This window comes from Sinocyclocheilus grahami, unplaced genomic scaffold (assembly GCF_001515645.1).
Source record: "Sinocyclocheilus grahami isolate Dianchi unplaced genomic scaffold, SAMN03320097.WGS_v1.1 scaffold667.1, whole genome shotgun sequence".
In the NCBI taxonomy this organism is placed as follows: Eukaryota; Metazoa; Chordata; class Actinopteri; order Cypriniformes; family Cyprinidae; genus Sinocyclocheilus; species Sinocyclocheilus grahami.
In genome coordinates, this window is record NW_015505846.1 from 23,870 (window position 1) to 49,821 (window position 25,952).

Here is a 25,952-nt window from a genome sequence, read left to right on the forward strand (position 1 = left end):
TATATATATATATATATATATATATATATATATATATATACTGACGATGCAATCATTGCTTATTGTTTGTTTGTTTTTCTTGTTTTATTTTATTCAAAGCTAAATTATACATATGTTTACATGTAAAATTTTTATTATATATAGTTTATACTTTTATATTTTTTATATTTTTATCAAATTCTAAATTATATTATTACTACTACTACTATTATTGTAAATAAGCTAGTATTATTTATTAATACATTATTTTATATGTGTGCGCGCGTGTGTGTGTGTGTATATATATATATAGAGAGAGAGAGGAACATAATAGGTAAAATGGATAGAAAAATATTAATGCGTCTTTTTTGATATTGTTTGTTGATATATTTGTAATAAATTAAATTATACACATCATCATCATCATCATTATTATTATTATTATAAATATGATAATATATTATTTTTATTAGTTTTTAATTAAATTATTATGCAGATTTATTTATTAAATGTATAATTTTTCAAACATATATTTATGTAATAATACAAAAGCTGAGCTTTGGAACATGTGTAGAAAAATAATACTACTAGTATTTTTTATATTATATATAGATTTACAAGATCAATGCATTTTTTTATGAAAATCTAAAATTATTCCTATTAATATTATTATAATTTTTGTAGTTGTACAGAAAACATTTTCATTGTCATTGATGCGTCTGTGCATTTTTACTTTCACAATCATTGTTTGTTTTTCTGTATGTGTCTGTCAATGAAACTGAAATCCCGTCTTCTCTCTCACAGCCTCCACTCAACGCTCAAATGATGGCCCAGCGGCAGCGGGAGCTTTATAGTTTCCAGCACCGCCAGCGGCAGCTTATGCAGCAGAAGGTATTGCTGATGAGGCAGGGGATGAACACAGGACCTCTGGGGGCTCAGCGAGTTCCTAAGGGCCCCCAGCAGCAACAGCCACCACAGCAGCAGCAGTTCGGTTTTTCTCCAGGCTATAACGCCGTGCCTGGGAACACCCCTACCTCTGCATTCAGTGTCACATGATCCTTCAGAAATCACTCTTAATATGCTGATTTGGTGCTCAAAAAACATTTCTTATTATTATCATCAATGTTAGAAACGGTTGTGCTGCTTAATATTTTTTGTGAAAACAGTGACACATTTTTTTTCAGGATCCTTTGATGACTAGAAAGTTAAAAAGACAGCTTCTTTTTTTTTTTGTAATCTTTTGTAATATTCTAAATGTTAACTGTCATTTTGTTCAATTTAATGCATTATTGCTGGATAAAAGTATTAATTTCTTAAAAAAAAAAAAAATCATACATGACGGTCTTTTCTTTTTTCCATTCATTCCCATTTCTCAGGTACAGCAGGTTCAGGTGTTCGCTGATGTCCAGTGCACGGTAAACCTGGTGGGAAGTGACTCCTACCTTAACCAGTCTGGGCCCATCGGGTCCCAGAAAGGCCCGAGCGGGACCCCCACAGCCCAGTCTCAGCAGAAGAGCCTCCTCCAGCAGCTCCTGACCGAGTGAGTCGCCCACCGTCTGGCAGAGGACTGTCTCCACATGTAGAGATTTTTATTCTTCACCTTTGGTTTCTATACAGTATATCTGCAGGGTCGGTGTCTGGGCCCAGGCTTGTGAGGTTTCATAGCCGTTCGACAAAGTGCTCATTCCTGATCACCTTTTTAAACGTCTGTTTCCGGAAAGGAGAAAATATCACGTTCCAGAATTTGCCAAGTCTGTAAAAAAAATAAAAAAATGGACCTGCTGCTTCAGCCGGCTGCACGTCCTGTCGGTCAGGCCAACGTTGCAGTGCTTCTTGGAGAGCAGCGCAGCAGCTGAGCTTGGATTGGTCGAAATGGAAACTGGGGCTGGCTGTTGTCATGGTGTTGCTATATTCATGGTATATTGCTCAGTTTCAGCTGGATCTGTGACTGATAGGCTCTCCTCAGCAGTGCCTGATGATGGGAGGAATTTCCCACCTCTTTTTATTTGTTATTCTGTTTTGTTTGTTGTCATTTTTTTATTTTGGTTTGTTTGTTTTTCTCTGTTGTCGTTTTCAGAACAAGCATCGCCAGGATGGGAGACTGCTCTGTAGTGCGTATCCGTCTGCCGCAAGCTTTCCTGGCAGCACTGTTTTGAAACAGCAGACATTTTTTTAACAATGTCCTACACATTTCCCCCCTCAGCAGCTGTGAATACGAGCCACTTAGGGTCAACTCAGCCTATCAGTGTTGTTTGCGGCGACGTGTTGTGCAGGTTGGTATTATTGTACAGCACAAACGGACAAAGTTGGGACAAGCTCACACTTTGTAATTTCCTTTAAAAATGAAACCTCATCAAATTACAGGCAATTCTTGTTTCGAACGCGTATCAGCTTAACTCCAGTTCCTTTTTAACGACTTTGAGAATCTGTAATGTCACTTTGTTATTTAAAAAGTAATCATCCAGGGGGGTCTCGCGCGCTCAAGAGACTCGAATTTTTACGATTGATATTGGTTATCGAACACCCCGGTAAATGTTACAAAAACCCTCTGTTGCATTGCACGCAGGTGCGAAAATGTACATTGTACATTGATTTTCATTATACAGTTGAGTGTTTTTTAAGGATGCTCTTCAAAACCACAGGAGCTCCTTCCTGACTGGAGGAGCGAGGTGTTGTTTCACACACCGTCGGCTGCATTCTCCAGCTCTTTGACTGCTCATGAGACTACTGTTGCTCAGTCAGACACTGTTCATCAGCGTTATCCTTTGTTCATTTACCTACTAGTCATCCCCGATTGATTTCGAGCCTAAACATTCGCTAGTTTACGTGAAACGTACTAATTGAAAACCAAATTATTTTTTTAATCAAAGATATCAAAACAAAAAGACTTGCTGTGGTCGAAATTGATGTCTCACCGTGTGAGCACGAGGTATTTCACAAATCGTGCGACATAATTGGAGCACAGCTCGAAATCGTGTTGCATGCGTGACCGTCTCTCCTCTCACATATTTTCATTCTCCTTTAACAGTGTTCTTTTGTTCATGACGCTATATAAAAATGTCTAATTTTGTAAAGCAGATTCTCATTCGTCTACGAAATTCAGCCGGCAGTATGTACTGTTGAGATCAAGCCACTTTCTGCTATATATAAATGTACATAGACAATAAAAAAAGCGAAATGAATTGATGCATACATAACATTTAAGTCATTTAAGTCAGTCTGTGTTTTTTCCCATTTTTGGCTCACCGAAAAAAACACAGATGTCGTAATTAATCAATTCTGCCCTCCTCTTTGGGGAATAGGCATTCCTGTATAGATAAAAATGTTTTTTATGCAGTGGATAAGAGTCATTTAATGAACCCTACCTGTCATCATGACCGTGTTTATGCCAAATATACCAAACTAGCAAACAGCACCTATTAATACTGTTTTTATTGTTTTGTTTTCTGGTTTATAATGGCTCTCACAGTCAGTACACAACATCAAGGTACAATAGAACTATTCAGAACCTGGATTATCAAAGTATTGTGTATATAACAGATAAATGTGAATATGTATCTGTTCAGAATCAACAAAATGTAGTGCTCCGAGTTTGTGGTAATAACTACTTGCTTCCATTCTTAACTTTTTTTTCCCTTTTTTTTTTTTGACGTGTATGGCTGTCTGAAAGTGTGTGTGTGTGTGTGATTAATACTGTATATCTGGTGTTTAAAATGGAAAAACAGACAAATGTCCAGATTTTGATTTTCTTTCAATGTATTTTTATTTTATTTTTTTTATTTTTGGAATACCTGCAATTTTTCCTGTGGGTGTTGAGATTGCTCTATATGTGAGAATGATTTAGCGACTGCTGAATGTGACTTTGCTGAGGGAGAAGCAGCATGGACTGGCTTTTGTACGGGTTAATAAAAAAAAAAAAAAGGCCATATTATTTAATTTCTCTGTTGTCAAAGTTTAAACAGCTCTGACAAAGTGGAACCTTGGTTTGAGAACAGCACTGGCTTATTGTAGTGGGGTTTCGTCGACTGCCTGATGTAGTTTTTGCCATGTGTAAACACTTAAGACAAGAACGGATATTTGACCAAAGCTTCAAGATACTAAAAGATCCATATCATATGCAAGGTTCATGCAATTGGAAAATGTAGCTTTTAGTTTTTCATGTTTATAACACTACCATTTTGTCTTTACTTTCTGGATATATTCCCCTAGCTGGTTTGATTACTTTCAAAGACGTACAGTAGCGAGTTTCTTCAGATGTTCCCCCGTTGCTACTGAGCTACCAAACATGCAAATGCCTCTTCGGGAGGAACTGTAGTCACTGTTTTCAGGAAGACAGATTTCTAACCGCTAGCTATGCACCTTTAGAGGTTAAATGAAAAGCATTTGGCTTTTGTTTTAAAACTGACAACTCAAAACGGATTATTGCTTTGAATGCAGTATTCTAGCATTGCATGCTAACAAATATCTCCTGTTTTTCCTCTATTTTGTTTTTTTAACTCAAGGATATACATTATTTGTAGTTCGAAACAAGTGGTTTCAAGCTACTCGGGCAAAAAAACGAGAAAACCATACTGATGCAACTATACTTAGATATTCGACTTTATTTAGCTGGATTCTTTATACCAAATTTGAGGTGCCTCTTGTACATATTTTCAGCATAGAGGACTGCTCCTCACCGTTTGATGAACGTTTTCTTGTTTATGGAGATTTTCTTATACTGACCTTTGTAAGACTTTTGCTGTATTTTACATGAAGTTTTTTTTACAAAAAACCTAAATGTACCAGGAACTTGCAAGGAATACAATCTAATTTTGCACTTTATACATGAATTACAAGGAAAGAGGCCATGTTTAAATCGGACTATAGCATCGTGTTCTGGGAAGAAAAAAAAGGAAGACAAAAAATTAATACCCCCTGAATGTATTTTCGCAAAGTGAAATGCCATTTTGCTTTCCACGAAAAATCAAAACGTGTCTCAGGTTCTTCAGGAAGAACTTGGCTTGTCAGGCTGTCATCATTGGATCCCTTAAAAGAGCAGGGTAGCGGAGCCTTTGCTACATGGGTGTTTTTTTCTGCTGCAGAACCGTAGATCTAACTATGCCTATCTTCTTCAGGTGCTCCACCTCCCCTTTGCCCTGTCCTTTTAGTCGGCGCGCTCACGTTCAGACCTCCTGGCTTTATCTTTTGAAGACATTCCTCATTGATCTCTGCTTTGTTCATCGCGGTCTGTATCGTAGGCTTTGAAAGTTGTTTCAGGCCCCGCACGCTCAGTGCCAAGTGCTAAGAACCATTTATGCAAACTTGTACAATCTGCATTTCCTCATATCATAGTAGTGAATCCTACGTATCGACCACCACACACTCTCCTTGTCATTCAGATGTCATCTCTACATGGTATCATCTACAGTAGCTACTGTTTACCTGAGATTTTTTGCGTATTGTAAGTGCTGCCTTATTAATATACAGATATTAGTTGTATTGGTGAAGGGAAGTCATGTGTTTGTAGCTCCACTAAAACGGCGCTTGTTCTTTCAAGGCAAGGTTCCACTTTTCACCTGTAAAATTAATATAAATAAACAAATATATATAGATATATACATTTTACTCATTTTGTCCAGTTTTGTATAATACTTGTGAACTTTTTTTTTTCTTAAGAGGCATCATTGCAGCTGTGTGGGACATAATGAATGAAGATGAATCTGGGAGACTTCTGCATGTTTTGTCATGTTTTTGTTTTTTTGTTTTCTCTATGTCCAGGTTTATCTGGAGAATCCTACCTTTCTTAGGACGTTGTAGACAATCAGTCACATGCTGGGTCCAGCACCTGCGGGATTGTCCTGCGGGCTGCAAAACTGTGTTTCGCATCTACTGAATCGGTCTTATTTTTCTTGTCCATTTCATGGAATTATGTGGCTGCTCAAACTGAGATTTGAAGTTTACACGCATACATTTACACATACACATACATTCAGACAAACAAGAAACACTCACTCACACCTCGTACATATGGCCCCTTTGTTGCTTTTCCAAGGTGTAGATGCATACCTTGAAGGAAATTATGCTTTGACTAACAAATCTCTATAACATCCATGAATGTGAGAATGCAACACATTGCAATAAAGCACCATGTAAAAAAGGACTGCAAGTGCCATCTTTATATCTAGGGAATGGAATCTAAACTGTTCAATAACAGTTATTCACTATTATTTTGATGCAGTACAAAAAACTTAATGTGTATTTTTTTAAACTATACTTTGTCATATGAACAACCAGTCGGATAGTTCTCATTAATCTTAAGAACAACATACCGCATTATCAGTTCTTGGTTAATTGAGTCTGACATTAATGATATAAATAAGATTAATTGTAAAACTGAGTCATAAGTGTAATTCACTAAAATGAACCGACTCGTAGTCATTCACTCGAGAATCGAACTTCAGTGTTCACTATACAGTGGTTCCCAACCCTGGTCCTGGAGGCACCCCAACACTGCACATTTTGCATGTCTCCTTTCTCTGACACACCAATTTCAGTTCTTGGAGTCTCTGCTGATGATCTGAATCAGGTGTGTTTGATTAAGGAGACATGCAAAACGTGCAGTGTTGGGGTGCCTCCAGGACCAGGGTTGGGAACCACTGCACTATATTACGTTTTGATTCACTAAAAAGAACCGGGTCTTAAAACTCATTCGTTCGAGAATCGAGCTTCACTGGTTGCGATGTAAAAGTTTGATTCGAATCAAACATTTGAAGCTCAATTCTCTAAAAAGAGTGGCTCAAAAGAGTCATTCTAACTCTCACACCGTGCATATGAACCTTAACAAACCAATCCAGAATTACTAACCCACCAGCACATAAATCACAAGTCTTCGTTTAAACTATTAATTTGTTCAATTATACAACGAGTCATCAGTACATTTTTAAAACATTTGGGATTATTTCAGATTCCATTGTAGACACTGACCCAAAATGCAGAATAAAGACATTTAGTTTTTATTTCAGATATTAAAGAATTTACATTACTAACACCACTTCAGTGAGTAACATTTCGCCACAAAGATACAAGACAAAATGTGGATGAAAACCAAAGATGTGATGGTAAGGCTGTTCCAGCAGGTTCATTTAGCCACATTCCATTCTGAACCATCTTTGTGTTTATATTGTACAGTTCATACAGAATTCATTTGAAAAGCTTGAGCTTTTTTAGAAATGGCTGCACAGTCTCTTTAGGGTAGGGCTTCAATGCCAGACATGTGGGGATATTCTCTGGCTGCTCCATCCATAGTTTATGTGCAATGTCTTTTTCTAGGAGAGTACTGGAAAGAGCAGAGAGAGATGCCTCATCTGGTGCCTGTGGGGGAAAATAATACTAAAGCTTAAAACTATAAAAAGAGTACATGCATATTTATTTAATGAAAATAAATTACTAATTTGTCACTTGTGAGTCAGCTAATGGCTTTATTAGTATTTGTTAACAATTAGAAAGATCAAAGATTACTATATAATGCTACCCATCCTATCCAGCACTGTAGGGACAGAATCGCATGGTGCATGTGATGTAATTGCAGTACTCACCTGCAGCACTACTTTGTGCATGCTGTCCAGTTCTGCCAGATATTCCTGAGTATCAGGGTCACTGTAGTGTAAATGAATGGCAGCAGTGGCCGCGTGACAGGCTTGAGTTATAACCGCCCCTAAAGGCCACGACAAAGTGTGTATCAGGTCTGATCGCACGATGACATACTGGACTAAACGCCGAGAGGAGCCACTACTCGGCATTGTCATTTTATTGAATGGGAAAATAGCCAGAGCGGAAATGACACAGCCAGCGGGTTCATGTTTACGTTCCGGGTGCATTTCCTTTCTGCGACATTTTTTTTGACTGGATGCTCTCTAGTGGTTGTTTGAGGACTCTAAAAGCATAGAACAATAAAGATGTTTTACCTTTATCTCACTAGGTTTTCTGAAATATTCTGACATCAAATAAAGATTAATTTAGTCTTTTATGTAATATAAGATGTTTTGTATACACAAACTTTTTTTCTCTGTAGTAAGAAAAACTGCTCTATTCGTTGTTCTCTTGACAGGTTTATTAGAAAGTTTGCTGCTCACAAAATATTTACACCGTATATTTGAATAAATCTTTGTTCACATAGCACAGCCTTCCCTGCAGAAGAACATCTAAACAAGCCAAAGGTTTTCTGGTCTTAGTCGGTTGCCAAGGCTGGTCTTTTGACTAGATTTAGAGCGGTTTTGACCACTTTTCAACTGATTAGATCCAGGTTTATTATAGTTAAGTAAAACTAAAACCATAAAAATGTGTGAAAATCATATTTTTTTTAAATAAATGATTGCTGTGCTATTTTATTTAGTGATCAAACAACTTAACCTGCAGTGTGTACCTGGATACAACTAAATTCACACCTAAGTAAAACTAAAACCATAAAAATGTGTGAAAATCATATTTTTTTAAAATAAATGATTGCTGTGCTATTTTATTTAGTGATCAAACAACTTAACCTGCAGTGTGTACCTGGATACAACTAAATTCACACCTAAAAAAAAAAAAGAGGACTGGAATGTTCAGCTCAAAAAACTTTATAGGGACAAAGTAGGTCCAACTCTTAAAATCGTCAAAATGAGCTGATGCCCATTGCTCGTCTCATTTGCTCAAATGTAAGCCAGAAAGTCAAAGACCAGGGAGCCTGGGAACAAAAACGGAGTTCGAATAGGAGCACAAGCAATAAAACTTAAATAAACTCATGTCATATTTAAAGTCATAGTACCATTCTAAACCAAGTCGGTAGAAATCCTTTATAGAGGGAAAAAAATCCTTCTTTTCTCACCGACTGAACCAGACAGTCAGTAGATGACTTGTAGAGCAGACCCCTACAAACAGAATCATAAAAATATGTTATTATAACAAACTAAATAATTGTCTTAAATACACATCAGCTTTGAAAGATACACGAAACTAACCTCCCATTTGAATCCCGTGGCTGGTTCATTACTCTAGTTTTCACCACATCAGCTGGTGTTCCCATAATAGCTGCAACCAATCCTGAGCATATGCTGTAAAAGTGTTTTGGAACAAACTGTTGAACGTGACATTATTATGTGTGGCAACATTAGTAGAATAGCAAAATTTCACCTGGCCAATCCATGACAAATGCTGTTGTCTGGTATGGAGGTGTTCCTCAGTAGAAAATGCTTTACGGTATCGTATGTCATGAGATCTAAATGTGAAATAAAATGAAAAATATTTGACGTATAACAAAAGGGCAGCTGACAACTAGAAGTCTTGGCTACTGTACCTCCTAAATTGACCAGTGCAGCTCTCTGAACGTTGGGAACCCATCCAGCCCAAAGGCCTCGTATTCCTCCCTCTGCTACGATCTTCGTAAATGCGTGGTAAACCCCATGTACTCTGTCAGTTTTAAAAAACGGATGAATTAAGGGAATCGTTCACCCAAACATTTACTCGCCCTCAGATCATCCAAGATGTAGATGAGTTTGTTTCTTTATCAGAACAGATTTGGAGAATTTTACCATTTCATCACTTGCTCACCAATAGATCCTCTGCAGTGAATGGGTGCCGTCAGAAGGAGAGTCCAGAAAAATCCACAATTTATGTAAGTAAACCACAAGCTGCATGTTTGTAATAAACAAGTTCATCATTAAGACGTTTTTAACTTCAAACCATCGCTATGAGTCCTCTATCCATAATATTGCTTTCTCCTGTGAACATCGCTAAACAAATATTTCAGTAGATTTTGATGTAATAGGACAACAGGGGATGGACCTTTTCATCTGAGGAATTGTTATTATGGATTATAGACTTGATGATGTATTTGTTTCTTATAAACGCAGCTTTTCACTAACAAGATGTTCATAGATTGACTTGAGTTGTGTGGATTACTATGACGTTTTTATCAGCTCTCATTCTGACGGCACCCATTCACTCCATTGGTGAGCAAGTGATGTAATGCTGAATTTCTCCAAATCTCTTCAGATGAAGAAACAAACTCTTCTACATCTTGGACGGCCTGAGGGTGAGAACATTTTCAGCTAATTTAAATTTTAGGGTGAACTATTCCTTTTAGCCTATGTCTCACCTTGGCTGCTTCCCTTCTAGACGGCGCCTGCCCTCCATTTGCATCTGAACCTTCACTAGATCTGTTGGACTAGCGATGAACTGGCCCAAGGCACCTGATATCATACTGCCGATCACTGCTTTCCTATACACATCACAGAACATATGCTGATCCCATCTATTTAGACGTTAATCACTGTCCTGTTTCATATTTCACAGATGTTTCCCTCACCAAACTGGAAAAACGCCATCTTCAGATCTTCCCAAGACCGATTCCCTGAGCTGTTCATAAGCTAACATCCTGCCGCCTGAATACACTAAAAGTGAAGAATTCCAAAGGTCAGAAGGGGATTCAAATACATGCATTGAATTATTCAGACAAGTGCATTAAGATTTTATTCTGTACATGCATACAACACAGTTTGTTAGTAATGCTCATTGCAATTAACATTTTACCTATATGTCTGTAGATAGCTGGTGTGACCCCTTGCCACAATTTCAAGGGTCCCTCTTCTCGCACTATACCCAGAGCTGTGCTCAGCATGCCCCTGTATTTTGGAGGCTGTACATTTCCACCATGCTGTTGGGAACCGCCTTCACCCTGTATCTGAAGTCTGGTTTTGGTAAGGTCCAGAGGAAATGTGACTAAAATAAAAATTGTATAAACACACACACACACAGAAGTACACTCAAATTATTGTTAAAATATACTGTATTGTAGATATTGATTTATATGAAACGTTTTTTAAAAATTAAATGTATTCTTTTAAAAGCTAGAAAGATGTAGCTACCTAATTCTGCAACAGTTGCAGCACATGCTGACAGAGTGAACTTTGATACTCGGGGCCACCGCAAATTTTCTTGTACTGGAGACATTGCAGGTGTCCTCTGATTCCCACTGAAAAGAGTATTTATGAATGTAATTCTAAAACGATTTCCCAAAAGAACCAGGAGCCCTGGAGTGTATGCTCAAGTGTTTACACTGTATAACACTGGACTACGACCTTTAATAAGAGGCGAAGCCGTGTTTTTAAAGCCATGCCGGTTGGTCGGTGTAGTTATCGACCCCCTTACGTAATACGTTGTAGACTACAAAAGAAGCGTCAGGCACCAAAAACCACATTTCCCACATTTCAAAGGGGCGTCGACAAACTAACTAAACTTGCCTAAGACCGTCCGTTTCGTGCGCACGCGCTTTTCGGCGGCATGATAAATAATTTTTAAATAGCTAGAAAGAGCACATTCGCATTCTATCTATCTATCTATCTATCTATCTATCTATCTATCTATCTATCTATCTATCTATCTATCTATCTATCTATCTATCTATTTTCCCAATTTCATATATAGGCCTAAACATCAATATTATATTAACGTTGAATTGTCCAATACACAAAAATAATTTAGTTAGCTTGATGGCTGCAAACCAAACATCACCGTAATAGCAGTAATCAGAAAAATAGTTTTATGTAGTGAATCTGATTTTGCTGCTTGCAAAATTCCACATTCACAGATGCACATATTCAAACTCCAGACCTCTCTTTTTTTGTTTTCATGAGAGAATTTGAGCAATACCTGCTCCAATTGTCTAAGAAATGCTTGATCTGAAATGTCTCAAATTGTTTATTTTCAGTTTGCAATGTATAAAACACCCCCCTTTTCTTTGTCTTTTTCTATTGTCTATCATTTTTATTTGTTGATATTTGTATTGCTGTTTTTGAGCATTGATAAAAAAAAAATAGCAGTAATCAATAATAAATTGCTGTTTACTGCCATCTGGTGTCTTGCAAATGAAATTTCATATATAGTTCCAACATTTATGGATGACAGCATTTTCATGGAATGTTGCAGTAAATATCGATTATGTTAAAATAATTAATTAGTATTACTTGTATTATTTACTCAACAAACGTATAATAATACAATTTTAATACAATTTGCATAGGTTATAGTTTATTTTAATTGTCAAAAGTTATAGAACAAAGAGTTAGGCCTACATTATTAGAATTACAGATGTTGATTAAAGCAGCTGTTTAATCTGTGATGTCTACTTTTAATGTCAGTATCTTTTACACATGTAGCATCAATCGTCCAGAAACTCTTATAAATTATCATTTTTTTTTAGATATGTCATCACCAGTGTTGGGGGTAACTCATTACAAGTAACGCGAGTTACGTAATCAGATTACTTTTTTCAAGTAACTAGTAAAGTAACGCATTACTTTTTAATTTACAAGAGAATATCTGAGTTACTTTTTCAAATAAGTAACACAAGTTACTTTTTTTCCAATGTATTGATTGACAGGTCTCCTGTCCCTTTGGTGTGAAAAGGCTTTTATATTTGCCAAAAATATAACTTTTTTATTTTAAAAACAAACAAACAAGCCCTGTCCAGATTTTAAAAGTAACGCAAAAGTAACGTAAAACATTACGGTCCATAAAAAGTAACTAAGTAACGTAATTAGTTACTTTTTTATGGAGTAACGCAATATTGTAATGCATTACTTTTAAAAGTAACTTTCCCCAACACTGCTCATCACTCAGCGGCATAGTACTAGGGCCTCTGCCATTACAAATGTATCCACAAATTCACTTTAGGTTAACAAATGACTTTGTAATTAGTTTTAATCTGAAGAGGGAAGTTTAACGTGACGTCACACACACAAAGCCATCTATGGTAGTGCTCTCTCATTGCAATCAGCCTATAGTCAGCAGAGCGGCGCCACGAAACCACCACAAAGGTAAGTATGCTGAACTTATATCTGCTTTGTAATGTTTTTGATGTTAATTAATTATTTATCCGAATACATGTTTTTTTTCCCCCCAGTGGAGTTATGGTTTAATAATCCAGAATCTGTATGCAAGCCTATTTGATGCGGTGTGAATGGATTTACGCACAAAAGTGTTTGTTTGTTTGTACATACTTTATGGAATTCAATCTGTGTGGTGATAGAATTCAAATTATGTGTGATTCACAATGGGCTTCAATGCCATTTTTCACACATTTCTTTCACTTTCAGTGTTCAGATTAGTACTTCCGCGTTGCTTGATCAAATGATAATCCTCGTGCTCCATGAAAGCCGTGCAGACTTTTACTAATTATGCCTCATTATGTTTAACAAACGGTATGGCCACACGTATTATTTTCTCAATCAAAATTCAAGATAAGTAAGTAAGTATAATCTTTATATGGTCAGCCTGCAATAAGCCGGTGGGGTGCGGCGTTGCAATTCCCAACTCATCCAGAGAGGGCGCTAAATGAAGCGTGTAAAGAATGAATATCTAAATCAGTTTAGCTATTTATTATTCAGCACGTGTTAACTGTTGTAATCCACGTATGAATGCTTAGGACGCTTTAAACGAAATATTATTTAATATTCCAGTTGCAGTTTTTGAGTAAAATGTTTACATATTCAAACCTTAATCAGCATTGCATGTCCCAAAGATAGACTATAGCAGAGCTCCTCAAATCTGGCCCACGATAGCCACTATCCTGCAGAGTTTAGCTCTAACCCTAATCAAACACACCTGAGCAAGCTAATCAATGTCTTCAGGATCATTAGAAAATCACAGGTAGGTGAGTTTGATCAGGGTTGGAGCTAAACTCTGCAGCGCATTGGCCCTCCAGGGCAAGATTTGAGGAACCCTGGACTATACACTCTAAAAAATGCTGGGTTGTTTCAACCCAACTTTGGGTCAAATATAGACTAACCCAACTTTTGGGTTAAAAATTTGATGTAAAAATTTAACCCAGCATATGGTTAGTCCATATTTGACCCAATGTTGGGTTGAAACAACCCAGCATTTTTTAGAGTGTAGGAATCTCAGTATATCCTAAAGCAGGGCTGTCCAACCTCGGTCCTGGAGGGCCAGTGTCCTGCAGAGTTTAGCTCCAACTCTAATTAAACACACCTGAACCAGCTAATCAAGCTCTTACTAGGCATACTAGAAACTTCCAGTCAGGTGTGTTGAGGCAAGTTGGAGCTAAACTCTGCAGGACACCGGCCCTCCAGGACCGAGTTTGGACAGCCCTGGTCTAAAGTCTTTCAATGACTGAATACAGTAAAATAGACTAAGTTAAAATATTAACATGCATGTATACTTTCAGTGACAAAAAAATGAATGTGGAACATGAAGTTACACTGCTCGTTGATGAGATTCGTCGATTGGGCAGTAAAAGTAAGTCTTGTGCTGTTTTTGATCAACATCATTGTTAAGGGATAAAGTCTGAGCCCACGAGTGAAAATGCTTCTTTTTACCTGTTTTCCCTATTCCAAATTATGATATTAAAATGTGAAATGTTGAATCGAAAATTATATGGTATGATCTGCTTTTCTATTCATGTCAAAGAGCATCTTATACACTAAGATTTTTTTTTTTCAATGTTTTTGAAAGTATTTTATTCTCACCAAGGCTGCATTTCTTTGATCAAATTATTGTAAAAATTATTCGCATTTAAAATAACCGTTTTCTAGTTTAATATATTTTAAACTGTAATTTATTCCTGCGATGGCAAAGCTGAATTTTCAGCAGTCATAACTCCAGTCTTTAGTCATTTAGTTTCTATTAGTTGACATACAAATGCCATTTGTATATCATTGTGTTATTTGGCTCTCTGAGATCTTTGAAAGTATTTTATTCTCACCAAGGCTGCATTTCTTTGATCAAATTATTGTAAAAATTATTCACATTTAAAATAACCGTTTTCTAGTTTAATATATTTTAAACTAATTTATTCCTGCGATGGCAAAGCTGAATTTTCAGCAGTCATAACTCCAGTCTTTAGTCATTTAGTTTCTATTAGTTGACATACAAATGCCATTTGTATATCATTGTGTTATTTGGCTCTCTGAGATCTTCTGAGATTTGCTAACACTGATTCTATGTTGTTTTAGTGCTTTAAGTACACCAATGTTAATTGGATGCGTTCAGGGTTGTTAATGAATGGTTTAGAGTGAGCCCTGACCACTCTCACTGTCTCACAGATGCAGATGGGAAGATCAGCGTCAAATTTGGAGTCTTGTTTAATGATGACCAGTGCGCCAACCTCTTTGAAGCTCTGGTCGGAACGCTGAAAGCGGCCAAGCGAAAGAAGCTCATCGCGTTGTTGGGTTGAAACAACCCAGCATTTTTTAGAGTGTAGGAATCTCAGTATATCCTAAAGCAGGGCTGTCCAACCTCGGTCCTGGAGGGCCAGTGTCCTGCAGAGTTTAGCTCCAACTCTAATTAAACACACCTGAACCAGCTAATCAAGCTCTTACTAGGCATACTAGAAACTTCCAGTCAGGTGTGTTGAGGCAAGTTGGAGCTAAACTCTGCAGGACACCGGCCCTCCAGGACCGAGTTTGGACAGCCCTGGTCTAAAGTCTTTCAATGACTGAATACAGTAAAATAGACTAAGTTAAAATATTAACATGCATGTATACTTTCAGTGACAAAAAAATGAATGTGGAACATGAAGTTACACTGCTCGTTGATGAGATTCGTCGATTGGGCAGTAAAAGTAAGTCTTGTGCTGTTTTTGATCAACATCATTGTTAAGGGATAAAGTCTGAGCCCACGAGTGAAAATGCTTCTTTTTACCTGTTTTCCCTATTCCAAATTATGATATTAAAATGTGAAATGTTGAATCGAAAATTATATGGTATGATCTGCTTTTCTATTCATGTCAAAGAGCATCTTATACACTAAGATTTTTTTTTTTCAATGTTTTTGAAAGTATTTTATTCTCACCAAGGCTGCATTTCTTTGATCAAATTATTGTAAAAATTATTCGCATTTAAAATAACCGTTTTCTAGTTTAATATATTTTAAACTGTAATTTATTCCTGCGATGGCAAAGCTGAATTTTCAGCAGTCATAACTCCAGTCTTTAGTCATTTAGTTTCTATTAGTTGACATACAAATGCCATTTGTATATCATTGTGTTATTTGGCTCTCTGAGATCTTTTGAGATTTGCTAACACTGATTCTATGTTGTTTTAGTGCTTTAAGTACACCAATGTTAATTGGATGCGTTCAGGGTTGTTAATGAATGGTTTAGAGTGAGCCCTGACCACTCTCACTGTCTCACAGATGCAGATGGGAAGATCAGCGTCAAATTTGGAGTCTTGTTTAATGATGACCAGTGCGCCAACCTCTTTGAAGCTCTGGTCGGAACGCTGAAAGCGGCCAAGCGAAAGAAGCTCATCGTGTTCGAAGGAGAGCTCTTACTGCAAGGAGTTCACGACAACGTTGATGTCATATTACTGCAGGACTGAATTGAACAGTCTTCTCTAAACTCAAGTAAAAAGTGCAAATGTGTTTTTGATATGTCATTGCTACATTTTGAAATGGAAATATACTTGAGAATGTTTTTGTATACTGGATTGGAATATTTTTATACAGCAACTTTCTCTCTCTCAGGGGAGGGATCTGCACAAAGTTTTTGAAAAGTAGCAATCTTCCCTGTTCAAACACCTCAACAGCCGCCATATTAAAATATCATAACAGTTATAAGTGTGCATGATCATGTTACTGGTTTTCTGGAACTGAATAAATTCATCAAACATTGTTTTCAACCTATTTGAAATGAATATCCACACGGGTTAATATCAATTTTACAGATTGTACTGTACCTCTGATGCCCTACTCTGATTGTAGACTGCATAATTGCTGTAATCATGAGGTTGTTTCTCTGCAGTGCCATTACTGTGAGATGATTAATTTCAGGCATAGTCGTTGAAGTTATCTGTGCCATTTGATCTCAAATGCTGAGAAACATAAACGGTAGCATTTGTCTGCTGTATGATTTTCTGGAATTAAATACTGTCTCACAGATGCAGATGGGAAGATCAGCGTCAAATTTGGAGTCTTGTTTAATGATGACCAGTGCGCCAACCTCTTTGAAGCTCTGGTCGGAACGCTGAAAGCGGCCAAGCGAAAGAAGCTCATCGCGTTCGAAGGAGAGCTCTTACTGCAAGGAGTTCACGACAACGTTGATGTCATATTACTGCAGGACTGAATTGAACAGTCTTCTCTAAACTCAAGTAAAAAGTGCAAATGTGTTTTTGACATGTCATTGCTACATTTTGAAATGGAAATATACTTGAGAATGTTTTTGTTTACTGGATTGGAATATTTTTATACAGCAACTTTCTCTCCCTCTCAGGGGAGGGATCTGCACAAAGTTTTTGAAAAGTAGCAATCTTCCCTGTTCAAACACCTCAACAGCCATATCATTAAAATATCATAACAGTTATAAGTGTGCATGATCATGTTACTGGTTTTCTGGAACTGAATAAATTCATCAAACATTGTTTTCAACCTATTTGAAATGAATATCCACACGGGTTAATATCAATTTTACAGATTGTACTGTACCTCTGATGTCCTACTCTGATTGTAGACTGCATAATTGCTGTAATCATGAGGTTGTTTCTCTGCAGTGCCATTACTGTGAGATGATTAATTTCAGGCATAGTCGTTGAAGTTATCTGTGCCATTTGATCTCAAATGCTGAGAAACATAAACGGTAGCATTTGTCTGCTGTATGATTTTCTGGAATTAAATGTTTAAAAAAAACAACCAAGTTCAACAAATCATCAGAACTGCTCAGTGTGATATTCTGCTTTATAAAGCTCTTACAAAAACATCTCCACATTGCGCTTGTGCTGTTCTTGTTATTTATGTATAATGTTATAGGACTCCCAATGGTGCAGTTTGTGTCATTTCAAGCTCAGGAAGACCTTAGCATGACTAGCAATAGGAAATAAATAAATTAAATAGAGGGGAGTGTGTTTATACATTTCTACTCGGTCATTATGAGGATTATGCCAGAATGACTGCACAATAAACTTGGGGGGGGGAAAAAATTGATTTTCTTTTTTAATGATAAATGTGTGAACATTTAAAACTGACTTTAACCTTAGTGTGTATTTGGATTTCTATGTTACTGCCTTAGTCTTCTGATGGTTCATCTGCTTCTCAAATGGCTGGAGACGGTTTATTTTAAAGTGCAATAAACTCTGTCATATAAATGCATGAACTGGAGTTAAGACTTGTGTTTCACATTTCTGACTTTTTATCTTTGAATCGATGAGCCTATAGTTAAAATGGACATTTAGAGATTTGATTTGACATTTTTGAAAGGCATTTGCACCTAAAGTGACTGGATAGAGTCCTTCTGTAGTATACCTTACAAGGTTCCAGGTGATACAGCTGTGAAGAACCATTTCTGGGTTCTTTAAAGCACATGGTTCTCTAATCTAAAAATGTTCTCCAATGAAATTTAGCTGGAAAAACTATTTAAAGTTTTAATTAGACCCTTGGTTTTTAAGAATATCATGTCGAACAGCAAACATAAGGTTTTATCTCGTTAGATAATCACTCAAAAAGCATGTTTATCACTTGGAAAGCCATATGTGGCAAAGCATTTATGACTTTAATAATTTTAGCAGTGTGTCGATTATTTGCTCGGGACTCCCTCTTAGGTCTGTGCTATTAATAACTGAGCTCGAGGTCTGGATCAGAGATGGAGGCGGGGCCAGAGGAGCATTCTCTCTTCAGAGCAGGAATCAAAACAAGAGAGGGGCTCGCCTTCTTCATGGTGGACCTCTGCTGTCAAGATTGCCTGCACACATCTGGAGGATGATGATGTTCGAACGGTAACATCTGCATCCCCCGTGCATTACAATTCGCCGAGCACCCTCGACATGATATCCGCAGAAATGCTCGGCGGCGGTCGCTGACAGGCTGCATTCATACTGAGCACACCATTATGCCCAACCAAAAAAGCAACAAGGGGAAGAGAAATAAACGCACGAACAGTAGCGGGGACGAGCAAGAAAATGGAGCCTCTGCGTCTGCGGTTACAGGAGGAACTGCCACGGTGTTGATTGGAGCGACAGCGGGTCCGCCGAGCGACAATAGAAGTGGTAAGAACGCCACTTCAGTGAATGTTCTACCAAATGGTACGTTTCTCTGAACGTTAATGTTCCCTCGCTTGCAGCAACTTGTTTTGTGCGCGTGTCATCACCATCAGAATTGTTAGGACATTGCCTGGAGCTTTCCGTGGGTTCACTTATCGTCCTGCTCAAGGTGGTTGCTTAGGCCTTGTTCAAGGGAAGATGCACTTGGAATAGAGTTGCATGCAACTTAGGGGATCAGTGTTGTGTACATGTTGTGTAATGGCAGGTCATATCACCCTAATGATGTGCAGTTAAGAGTGTTTAAAATGCATAGAATCGCGTTGGCTCTTGAGAGAATGGAAGTGGTATCTATCTTTGAGTGGCAGTTATGAATAATGAAATATTTACTGTTGAATATCACTGCCCCTTTATATTCAGTACTACAGCATGATGTTTATTGTATTATTGTTTATTACTAGGCTATTTATTGACAGATAGCAAATAGGTTTTAGGCAAACTGTATGAACAAAAAATAGTTCAGAAAACTTTTTGCAGGTTATTAAGTGATGCATATGCTGCAATCTGGACTGGAACCGCTTTTATGAATGGAGCTGAGCTACAGGGCTGTTCCTAAATGTGCTTTAATCACCTGACTCCACTCCATGTTTTCATTTGAACTTGTGAGAGAAACCCAGTCAGAGCGATTATTGAGAAAGCAGAAGCATGTTTGTTGCTGCAGCCGAATTTAAACAACTTTGCTTCGGTGTCTTGCAGAGAAAACACATTGACACAGTTCTGTCACGCCATACTTACATAGTCTGGATTGAAAGGTAGTGAACAAACAGAATTAAAAAAGAAAAAGCAGCGCTGTCCAATCAAATTTGAGGAATGAAGCTCTGTTGTATAATTGTCTTTCTCTGTCTCTCATGAGACACACACACATTCAGACTTCATTCATAGCAGTGTTGCGTAATACACAGAGTTATCATAAATAGAAGTTTTGTATTGAATGTACTGACATTGAACATACTGCCAGTGAAGCTGATTGAATCACACAGTCTATAAATAGATGTCCGTTCATGAATTTGGTGAAGGTTTGCTTTATTCAAATGTTCTTTGGGTTGATTTATTAATTCAGTCATTATTTTTTACATTAGCGTACAAAACATTTACCCCATGTAAAATAACAATATATATATATATTTTTTAAAATAATATAAGGCATTGTAATCTGCATTACAGATATTTTAACATATAGGAACCCAGAAATATAAATCCTCATGCTCATGTTGTTCCAAGCTCATATTTTTTCCCCTGGGACACAAAAGAAGATATTAGGCAAAATAACAACCGAAGTCACCATTCACTTTCATTGCATCTTCTTTTTACCTACAATGAAAGTGAATCACTTTAACATCTCTTTTTCTTTTCCACCGAATAAAGAAAGGCATACTGGTTTGGAACGATATGAGGGTGAGTAAATGATGAAATCATTTTCATTTTTGTGTGAGCTATTGCATTGCATTAAACCTAAATTAATATAATCTTCACTGTGTTTGGCAGAAACCCCATGTGCCACCCCATTAGTGTGCAGTCTGGGCCGTCCCATTGACCTTGAGAAGGACAACTACCAGCGTGTGGTGTGCAACAGTGAACTCTGCCCTTATGGCAATTGGATGCACCTGCAGTGCTTCTATGAGTGGGAGAGCAGCATCCTGGTACAGTTCAACTGCATCGGCCGGGCCCGCAGCTGGAACGAGAAGCAGTGCCGACAGAACATGTGGACCAAAAAGGGCTACGATTTGGCCTTCCGTTTCTGCTCCTGCCGCTGTGGCCAGGGACACCTGAAAAAAGACACGGATTGGTACCAGGTGAAACGCATGCAGGACGAGCGCAAGAAAAAGTTGCCGGAGAAAGGGAGCGGGAAGCCCAGCTGTTCTGCCTCTGGAGGTGGCGCTTGCGGCGGAGGTGGTCCGGAAGCTGCCGATGAGCCCAAGAATGGGAAATCATCTGCAAGCCATAAGCTAGCGCACCGTGGTTCCAGTCAGGAACTGTCTCACAGACAATCAGCAGATTGGCAGAACTCTCAGGAGAGATGTCACACTGGTCCTCCCAATGCCGTCGGCGGGGTTTCCCACGGACTCCGCTCCCCTTGCGAATCCCCCACTCAGTCCCCTCCTTCAGGCTTCTCCTTCTCCCCCCAGTCCCTCAGTGGCCCGCGGAGTTCGAGGCACCTGGGTGAGTTTCTTAAGAACGCGGTTCATACAGAAGGCCACAGGAAGCATTTGCTGTCCGGAGGTGGGGTGGCACGTGGCGGGGCTCAACTTGAGCAGGGAGCCGCTAACATGTGCCTCCCTCGGCTTTCTCCTGGAGACAACACTGTGCAGTTCTTAAGGAGGCTGGATCTTTCTGAGCTGCTCACGCACATTCCCCGCCACAAGCTTAACACCTATCATGTGCGAATGGAGGACGATGCCCAGGCCGGGCAGGGAGAGGATCTCAGGAAGTTCATCCTCTCTGCACTCAGTGCGAGTCACCGCAATGTGGTGAACTGTGCCCTCTGCCATCACACCCTGCCCATCTTTGAGCAGTTCCCTTTAGTGGATGGAACGCTGTTCCTGAGCCCTTCACGCCATGATGAAATGGAGTATGATGTACCTTGCCATTTACAAGGTGAGCGAATTCACTAGTCGCACTCAAAATGAGCTGTTTCTCATATATATATATATATTTTAAATATTAGTGTGGAAAGTGTTATTTTACATCAGTGTCCCATAAATTTCTACAATAGTGTCCCATAAAATTTCTCCGCTCACAAGATTTACAGAGTTAATTTTGAACTTAAGTTCAGTTTAAATTAAATTCATTCATTTAAACAAGTTTCAGTTAATGCAAACTTCCTGAATTATTTTAAAGTTTGAACATTGTTGTTGTAACGGAGCCGACGAGAGGCGTGCGGATCCATATGCAAGCTTTTATTAATTAACATGGTCAAAAAACACAGGCAGGGTCGAACAACAGCAAACAGGTATGGCACAGGCAAGACAAAAGAGCAATCCAAAATGGGCTTGAGTCAGACGACAGCAAACGTTATCCAGAGGGCTTGACAAGAGAGGTAATCCATAAACGTGAGCAACAGTCCAGGCGGGGGGCAAACACAGTCCAAAACGGCAAGGCAAAAGGTAAATCCAAGATACGCGGGCAAGAATCAGAAACCAGGAAACACAACGAGACTAGACTGAGACTAGGAACTGAAACTAGAAACTAAGACCGGGAAATGGCTCTGTAAAGTGCTATCACTTGGAGAGCGATACACGCAGACAATACTCTGCGTTGAGTGGTGGTGTGAGACTGATTTATATAGTGTGTGTTATTGGTAGCAGCTGTGTGTGATTGGTTTCAGGTGAGCTTGTGATTAGTGCAATGGAGCATGGGAAGTGTAGTCCAGGGTGATGTGTAACAGTCTGTGTAGTGTGAGAGTCCATGTGGAGAGCGGGTGACCTCTGGTGGTGAGTGAACGTAAGTTTATAGACCGGATTCGTGACAGTTGAATTATTTTAAGCTTGCTGAGTGTAGTTTTTCTGTAGAAATACACTCAATCACTTTAATATAATAAATTCTTAAGACAAATCATTTACATTTCTTCATTTGGCAGACAATTATTATATAAAGCAGCTTAGACTGCATTTAGAGTGTAAATTTTTTCACTATCAATTTTATGACATCGTTTTTTACTTTTAAAATATTGAGTAAAAATATAAATTAGGGATGCACAATACGTTCAGAATTGTTTGCTAGGCAATACATTTAAAAAAAGTTTTTCATGCTCATTTCTTCTGTTTTAACATTTCAATTACTTTTGTCATATTCTAACACTCATTTAAAGTTAATCTTTAAAAACACGAGTAATTCAGTAACATTGTTAAGTGTCATCTTAAACTAATCTCATTACAAATATCCATTTTCATAATGTACATTATAATGTTGTGATGCTTAAATTCACTTGTAGCATTTAAAAGAATTTTAAATTTAAATTTTTAATTATTTTAAAAAAAGTATTTTTGTTAATAAATTGTATATAATTTAATATTTCCCTTTTTTTGGTTAGCAGCTATAACATGAAAATAATTATTCAACAAATTTTTAGTATTGATGTATGACAGTAGTAAAAATATCAGTTAGTACCTTGTTTTTGGTATTGGTTCACATTGCCATTTTTTTCATTGAGTCTCTTTTGCCCTGGTTAGAAACGAGTTTGTTGACTTTTTTGGAACATTGCAGGCACACTGTTAATGGCTAAAATACCAAGAACAGCAAAAACTTTTCCATTCCCAGCTTTTCCATTTTTATTAAATAACATTGAGCCGAGTCAGTTGATAAACTGTGCATGATATTAATTGTACCATAGCAAAAACAATTCAAGTATCATTAAGACTAAAGCAGTTTTGCTAAAATATAAATTACTTTGAGTTGTTTGGGAATCGAGCAAACCCTTTTCTTCTTCTAATAAAGAAGCAAAGCAGCTGTGACAGATAATAATGCTTTGATCATGGCATATCATTAAATCCATATTAGAATATATTTTCATTAATTAGAGTCTAATTGCAGTTTAAAAGGGTTTTCTGTTTATGTTTTAAAGGGAGGTTGATGCACCTTTATGCCATCTGTGTGGACTGCCTGGAAGGAGTGCACAAAATCGTGTGTATAAAGTGCAAGTCCAGGTGGGATGGAAGCTGGCACCAGCTGGGCACAATGTACACATACGACATACTGGCTGCATCACCGTGCTGCCAGGTAATCAATTTGTTTGTGCTCCTAAATTACTAAATGATATATATATATAGAGAGAGAGTGGAGATCAAAATTAGAGAACAATCTATAAAAACTTAAAAATTTTGGATGGTTACAGCTGTCAGAAATTAGTAGGAAGTTTGTAGAGGCCCCTGCTTTGAGTGACTTCAGCACATCTGTGTCCACAAGGACATCACTAGATTCTCACACTGCGCTGGTGTGATTTTGGTCCACTCTTCTTCCAGTCTCTGCCATGGTTCACTTACTGTAGTGGGTTTCCTAGCCATAACTTTGTTGCCAAGGATTTCCCAGAAATTTTTAATCGGGTTTAGATCAGGACTCTTGAGCGGGCCATTTTATTATTTCAGTGTTCTTGGCTTCAAGGAACTGCTTTACCCATTTTGCAGTGTGACGGGGACATTATCTTGCATGAAAATTGCAGGCTGATTGGGAGATGCTTGCAGGGAAGGTACTGCATGTTGCTGAAGGAGGTTGTGAAAAACATTTGCATTCACCCTGCCATGTAGCTGTATAAGAGGCCCAACTCCTACTGCAGAAAACATCCCCCAAACCATGACACTTCCTCCTCTACCTTTCACTGACTTCTTTACGCACTTGGGATTCAGTGTTTCCCAAGTTTGGCACGGAACATAATGTTTCCCATCAGACCCAAATAAATTAAACAAGAAATTACAGATTTGGAATGACAAACTTCTCATGCAGTGGCTGAAAAGGTCATCCCATTGGCCTTCATCTGTACAACGTCCTGTTGCAGGGTTTCAGTCACCTTAGAGCAGCCCACCATCTTGCAATCTCAGTGAATATTGCAGGAATGCTGTCAGTTAAATAGGAAATTGGCAACATATAACAGATTAACACCAATAACTTGAAGGTATCTGTAAGTGTTCCCTAAATTAAATTGTTTTTTTTTAAATCTCATTTTTATCATCGGCAATCTTATTTTCACAATACGTTTTTTTATACTTGTGCTTCAGAATAAAATTAATTTATGAAATATGCTTAAAAAACTGCCCTTCTACTTTAAATGGAACCAAGCAGTGACCTTGAAATTTAGGAAACGGTAAGTCTAATTTTGATCTCCACGGTGTATATAGGTGTATATATATATATATATATATAAAACCAAAGTTCTGTTTTAAATGCACCACCACTCTCTGTCTGCCTAGGCCCGGCTGAACTGCAAGCATTGTGGGAAACCTGTCATAGATGTACGTGTGGGCATGCAGTATTTCTCTGAGTACAGCAATGTACAGCAGTGTCCTCACTGTGGCAATCTGGACTATCACTTTGTAAAGCCATTCTCCTCGTTCAAAGTTCTCGAAGCTTATTGACAAAAGTTGCATTTGCATGCTAGTATTTTTCCCTGTTTTTTCTATTGATAGAATTACTTATTTTGGGCTCTTGTCGACACTTTGTGTGGAATTAGTTCTCTTTAGGAACAAAATAGAAAGAATCAAAGCATACGATGCTGATTGTCAAAGAGCGTGTCTTTTATTAAGAGAAAAAGGGTGTGCTTTTGTGTATATACTAACGCCATCCTTGAAATGTTTGAGCTTGCATTTAAAAAACAAAGCAACAATACTGTGACAAGTGAATGTATCTCTGTATGCCAAATTTGCTCTTTTGTACAAAAAAAAAACAAAACAATAAAATACATAAAAGGATCCTTCTTTTTCACAGAGTAATTATTAATTATTCTATGGCTTGGTCAGTTATCTTTTTGATCTCAATCTCACCCACCCAGGGCATGTCTGCATAATTACTGTTTTCCATATCAAATAGCTATGCTCAATGAACATCATTATTGCAGATGAAGCAGCTTCTTTGATAAAATGTGGAGGCACTCTCATGTGGACAACCTTTGGTTTGTGAATCTTGGAAGACAAAGATGCTTATTGAGTGAGAGAAATAAATACATTTTTAGGTAAAATTGAAATGTACTAGAACAATATGTGGACACTTGTGGAACAACAAACTTTTGTGGAAACAGTAACTACCGCATGTTTGTTATTGTCTAATAATAAAGCATTCCTAAAAAATTAATACAACAAGCATCTATAAAATGTCAGTTAACATTTACCAGACCATTAGATCTGCTGGACTTTTGTTGGCCATGATTTTTTCTGCTAAAAATTAAAATTTTAAAGCCTTATAAATATATGTCTAAGATTATATCTCTAC

At 37.7% G+C, this 25,952-nt stretch overlaps 6 protein-coding genes across 10 annotated transcripts in view; 4 read left to right on the plus strand and 2 right to left on the minus strand.

The window, feature by feature from the left end:
- The window catches only part of LOC107558925 (nuclear receptor coactivator 1-like), a gene marked incomplete at its 5' end in the record, with an annotated part of 12,554 nt that extends 11,519 nt beyond the window's left edge, over positions 1 to 1,035 (plus strand). Inside the window, one exon of the mRNA XM_016242627.1 lies at positions 784 to 1,035. Within this exon, the coding sequence (XP_016098113.1) occupies positions 784 to 1,035 (252 nt within the window). The remainder of the gene's footprint in view (positions 1 to 783) is intronic.
- Positions 1,036 to 6,955: 5,920 nt separating this feature from the next.
- Positions 6,956 to 7,850, minus strand: ptrhd1 (peptidyl-tRNA hydrolase domain containing 1). The gene is made up of 2 exons (XM_016242640.1): positions 7,554 to 7,850; positions 6,956 to 7,329 (listed from the first exon to the last, which is right to left on the minus strand). Exons 1-2 carry the CDS (start codon positions 7,833 to 7,835, stop codon positions 7,159 to 7,161), a joined length of 453 nt encoding a protein of 150 aa, XP_016098126.1. The 5' UTR covers positions 7,836 to 7,850; the 3' UTR covers positions 6,956 to 7,158.
- Positions 7,851 to 8,443: 593 nt separating this feature from the next.
- slc25a27 (solute carrier family 25 member 27) lies at positions 8,444 to 13,568 on the minus strand. The gene is made up of 10 exons (XM_016242639.1): positions 13,491 to 13,568; positions 10,863 to 10,969; positions 10,528 to 10,716; positions 10,304 to 10,388; positions 10,094 to 10,216; positions 9,293 to 9,405; positions 9,130 to 9,214; positions 8,958 to 9,050; positions 8,765 to 8,867; positions 8,444 to 8,683 (listed from the first exon to the last, which is right to left on the minus strand). Exons 2-10 carry the CDS (start codon positions 10,945 to 10,947, stop codon positions 8,612 to 8,614), a joined length of 948 nt encoding a protein of 315 aa, XP_016098125.1. The 5' UTR covers positions 10,948 to 10,969; positions 13,491 to 13,568; the 3' UTR covers positions 8,444 to 8,611.
- A 454-nt stretch (positions 13,569 to 14,022) lies between these two features.
- On the plus strand, positions 14,023 to 15,187 carry LOC107558926 (costars family protein ABRACL-like). Its single transcript, XM_016242628.1, has 3 exons — positions 14,023 to 14,044; positions 14,180 to 14,250; positions 15,057 to 15,187. The coding sequence occupies exons 2-3, from the start codon at positions 14,190 to 14,192 to the stop codon at positions 15,185 to 15,187; spliced, it is 192 nt and encodes a 63-aa protein (XP_016098114.1). The 5' UTR covers positions 14,023 to 14,044; positions 14,180 to 14,189.
- Positions 15,188 to 15,375: 188 nt separating this feature from the next.
- On the plus strand, positions 15,376 to 16,860 carry LOC107558932 (costars family protein ABRACL-like). 2 transcript variants are annotated; one of them, XM_016242635.1, is made up of 3 exons: positions 15,376 to 15,574; positions 16,147 to 16,356; positions 16,477 to 16,860. In XM_016242635.1, the coding sequence occupies exons 1-2, from the start codon at positions 15,490 to 15,492 to the stop codon at positions 16,329 to 16,331; spliced, it is 270 nt and encodes an 89-aa protein (XP_016098121.1). In that variant the 5' UTR covers positions 15,376 to 15,489; the 3' UTR covers positions 16,332 to 16,356; positions 16,477 to 16,860. The 2 variants fall into 2 exon arrangements, with proteins under 2 accessions (XP_016098121.1, XP_016098120.1); XM_016242634.1 differs by having other exon boundaries at positions 16,147 to 16,860.
- Positions 16,861 to 18,595: 1,735 nt separating this feature from the next.
- Positions 18,596 to 25,417, plus strand: LOC107558939 (headcase protein homolog). Of its 4 annotated transcripts, none has more exons than XM_016242641.1 (5): positions 18,596 to 19,022; positions 20,403 to 20,432; positions 20,523 to 21,632; positions 23,599 to 23,753; positions 24,938 to 25,417. In XM_016242641.1, the coding sequence occupies exons 1-5, from the start codon at positions 18,830 to 18,832 to the stop codon at positions 25,100 to 25,102; spliced, it is 1,653 nt and encodes a 550-aa protein (XP_016098127.1). In that variant the 5' UTR covers positions 18,596 to 18,829; the 3' UTR covers positions 25,103 to 25,417. The 4 variants fall into 4 exon arrangements, with proteins under 4 accessions (XP_016098127.1, XP_016098129.1, XP_016098128.1 ...); XM_016242643.1 differs by having other exon boundaries at positions 18,596 to 18,986; positions 24,938 to 25,416; XM_016242642.1 differs by lacking the exon at positions 20,403 to 20,432.
- Positions 25,418 to 25,952: the final 535 nt, after the last annotated feature.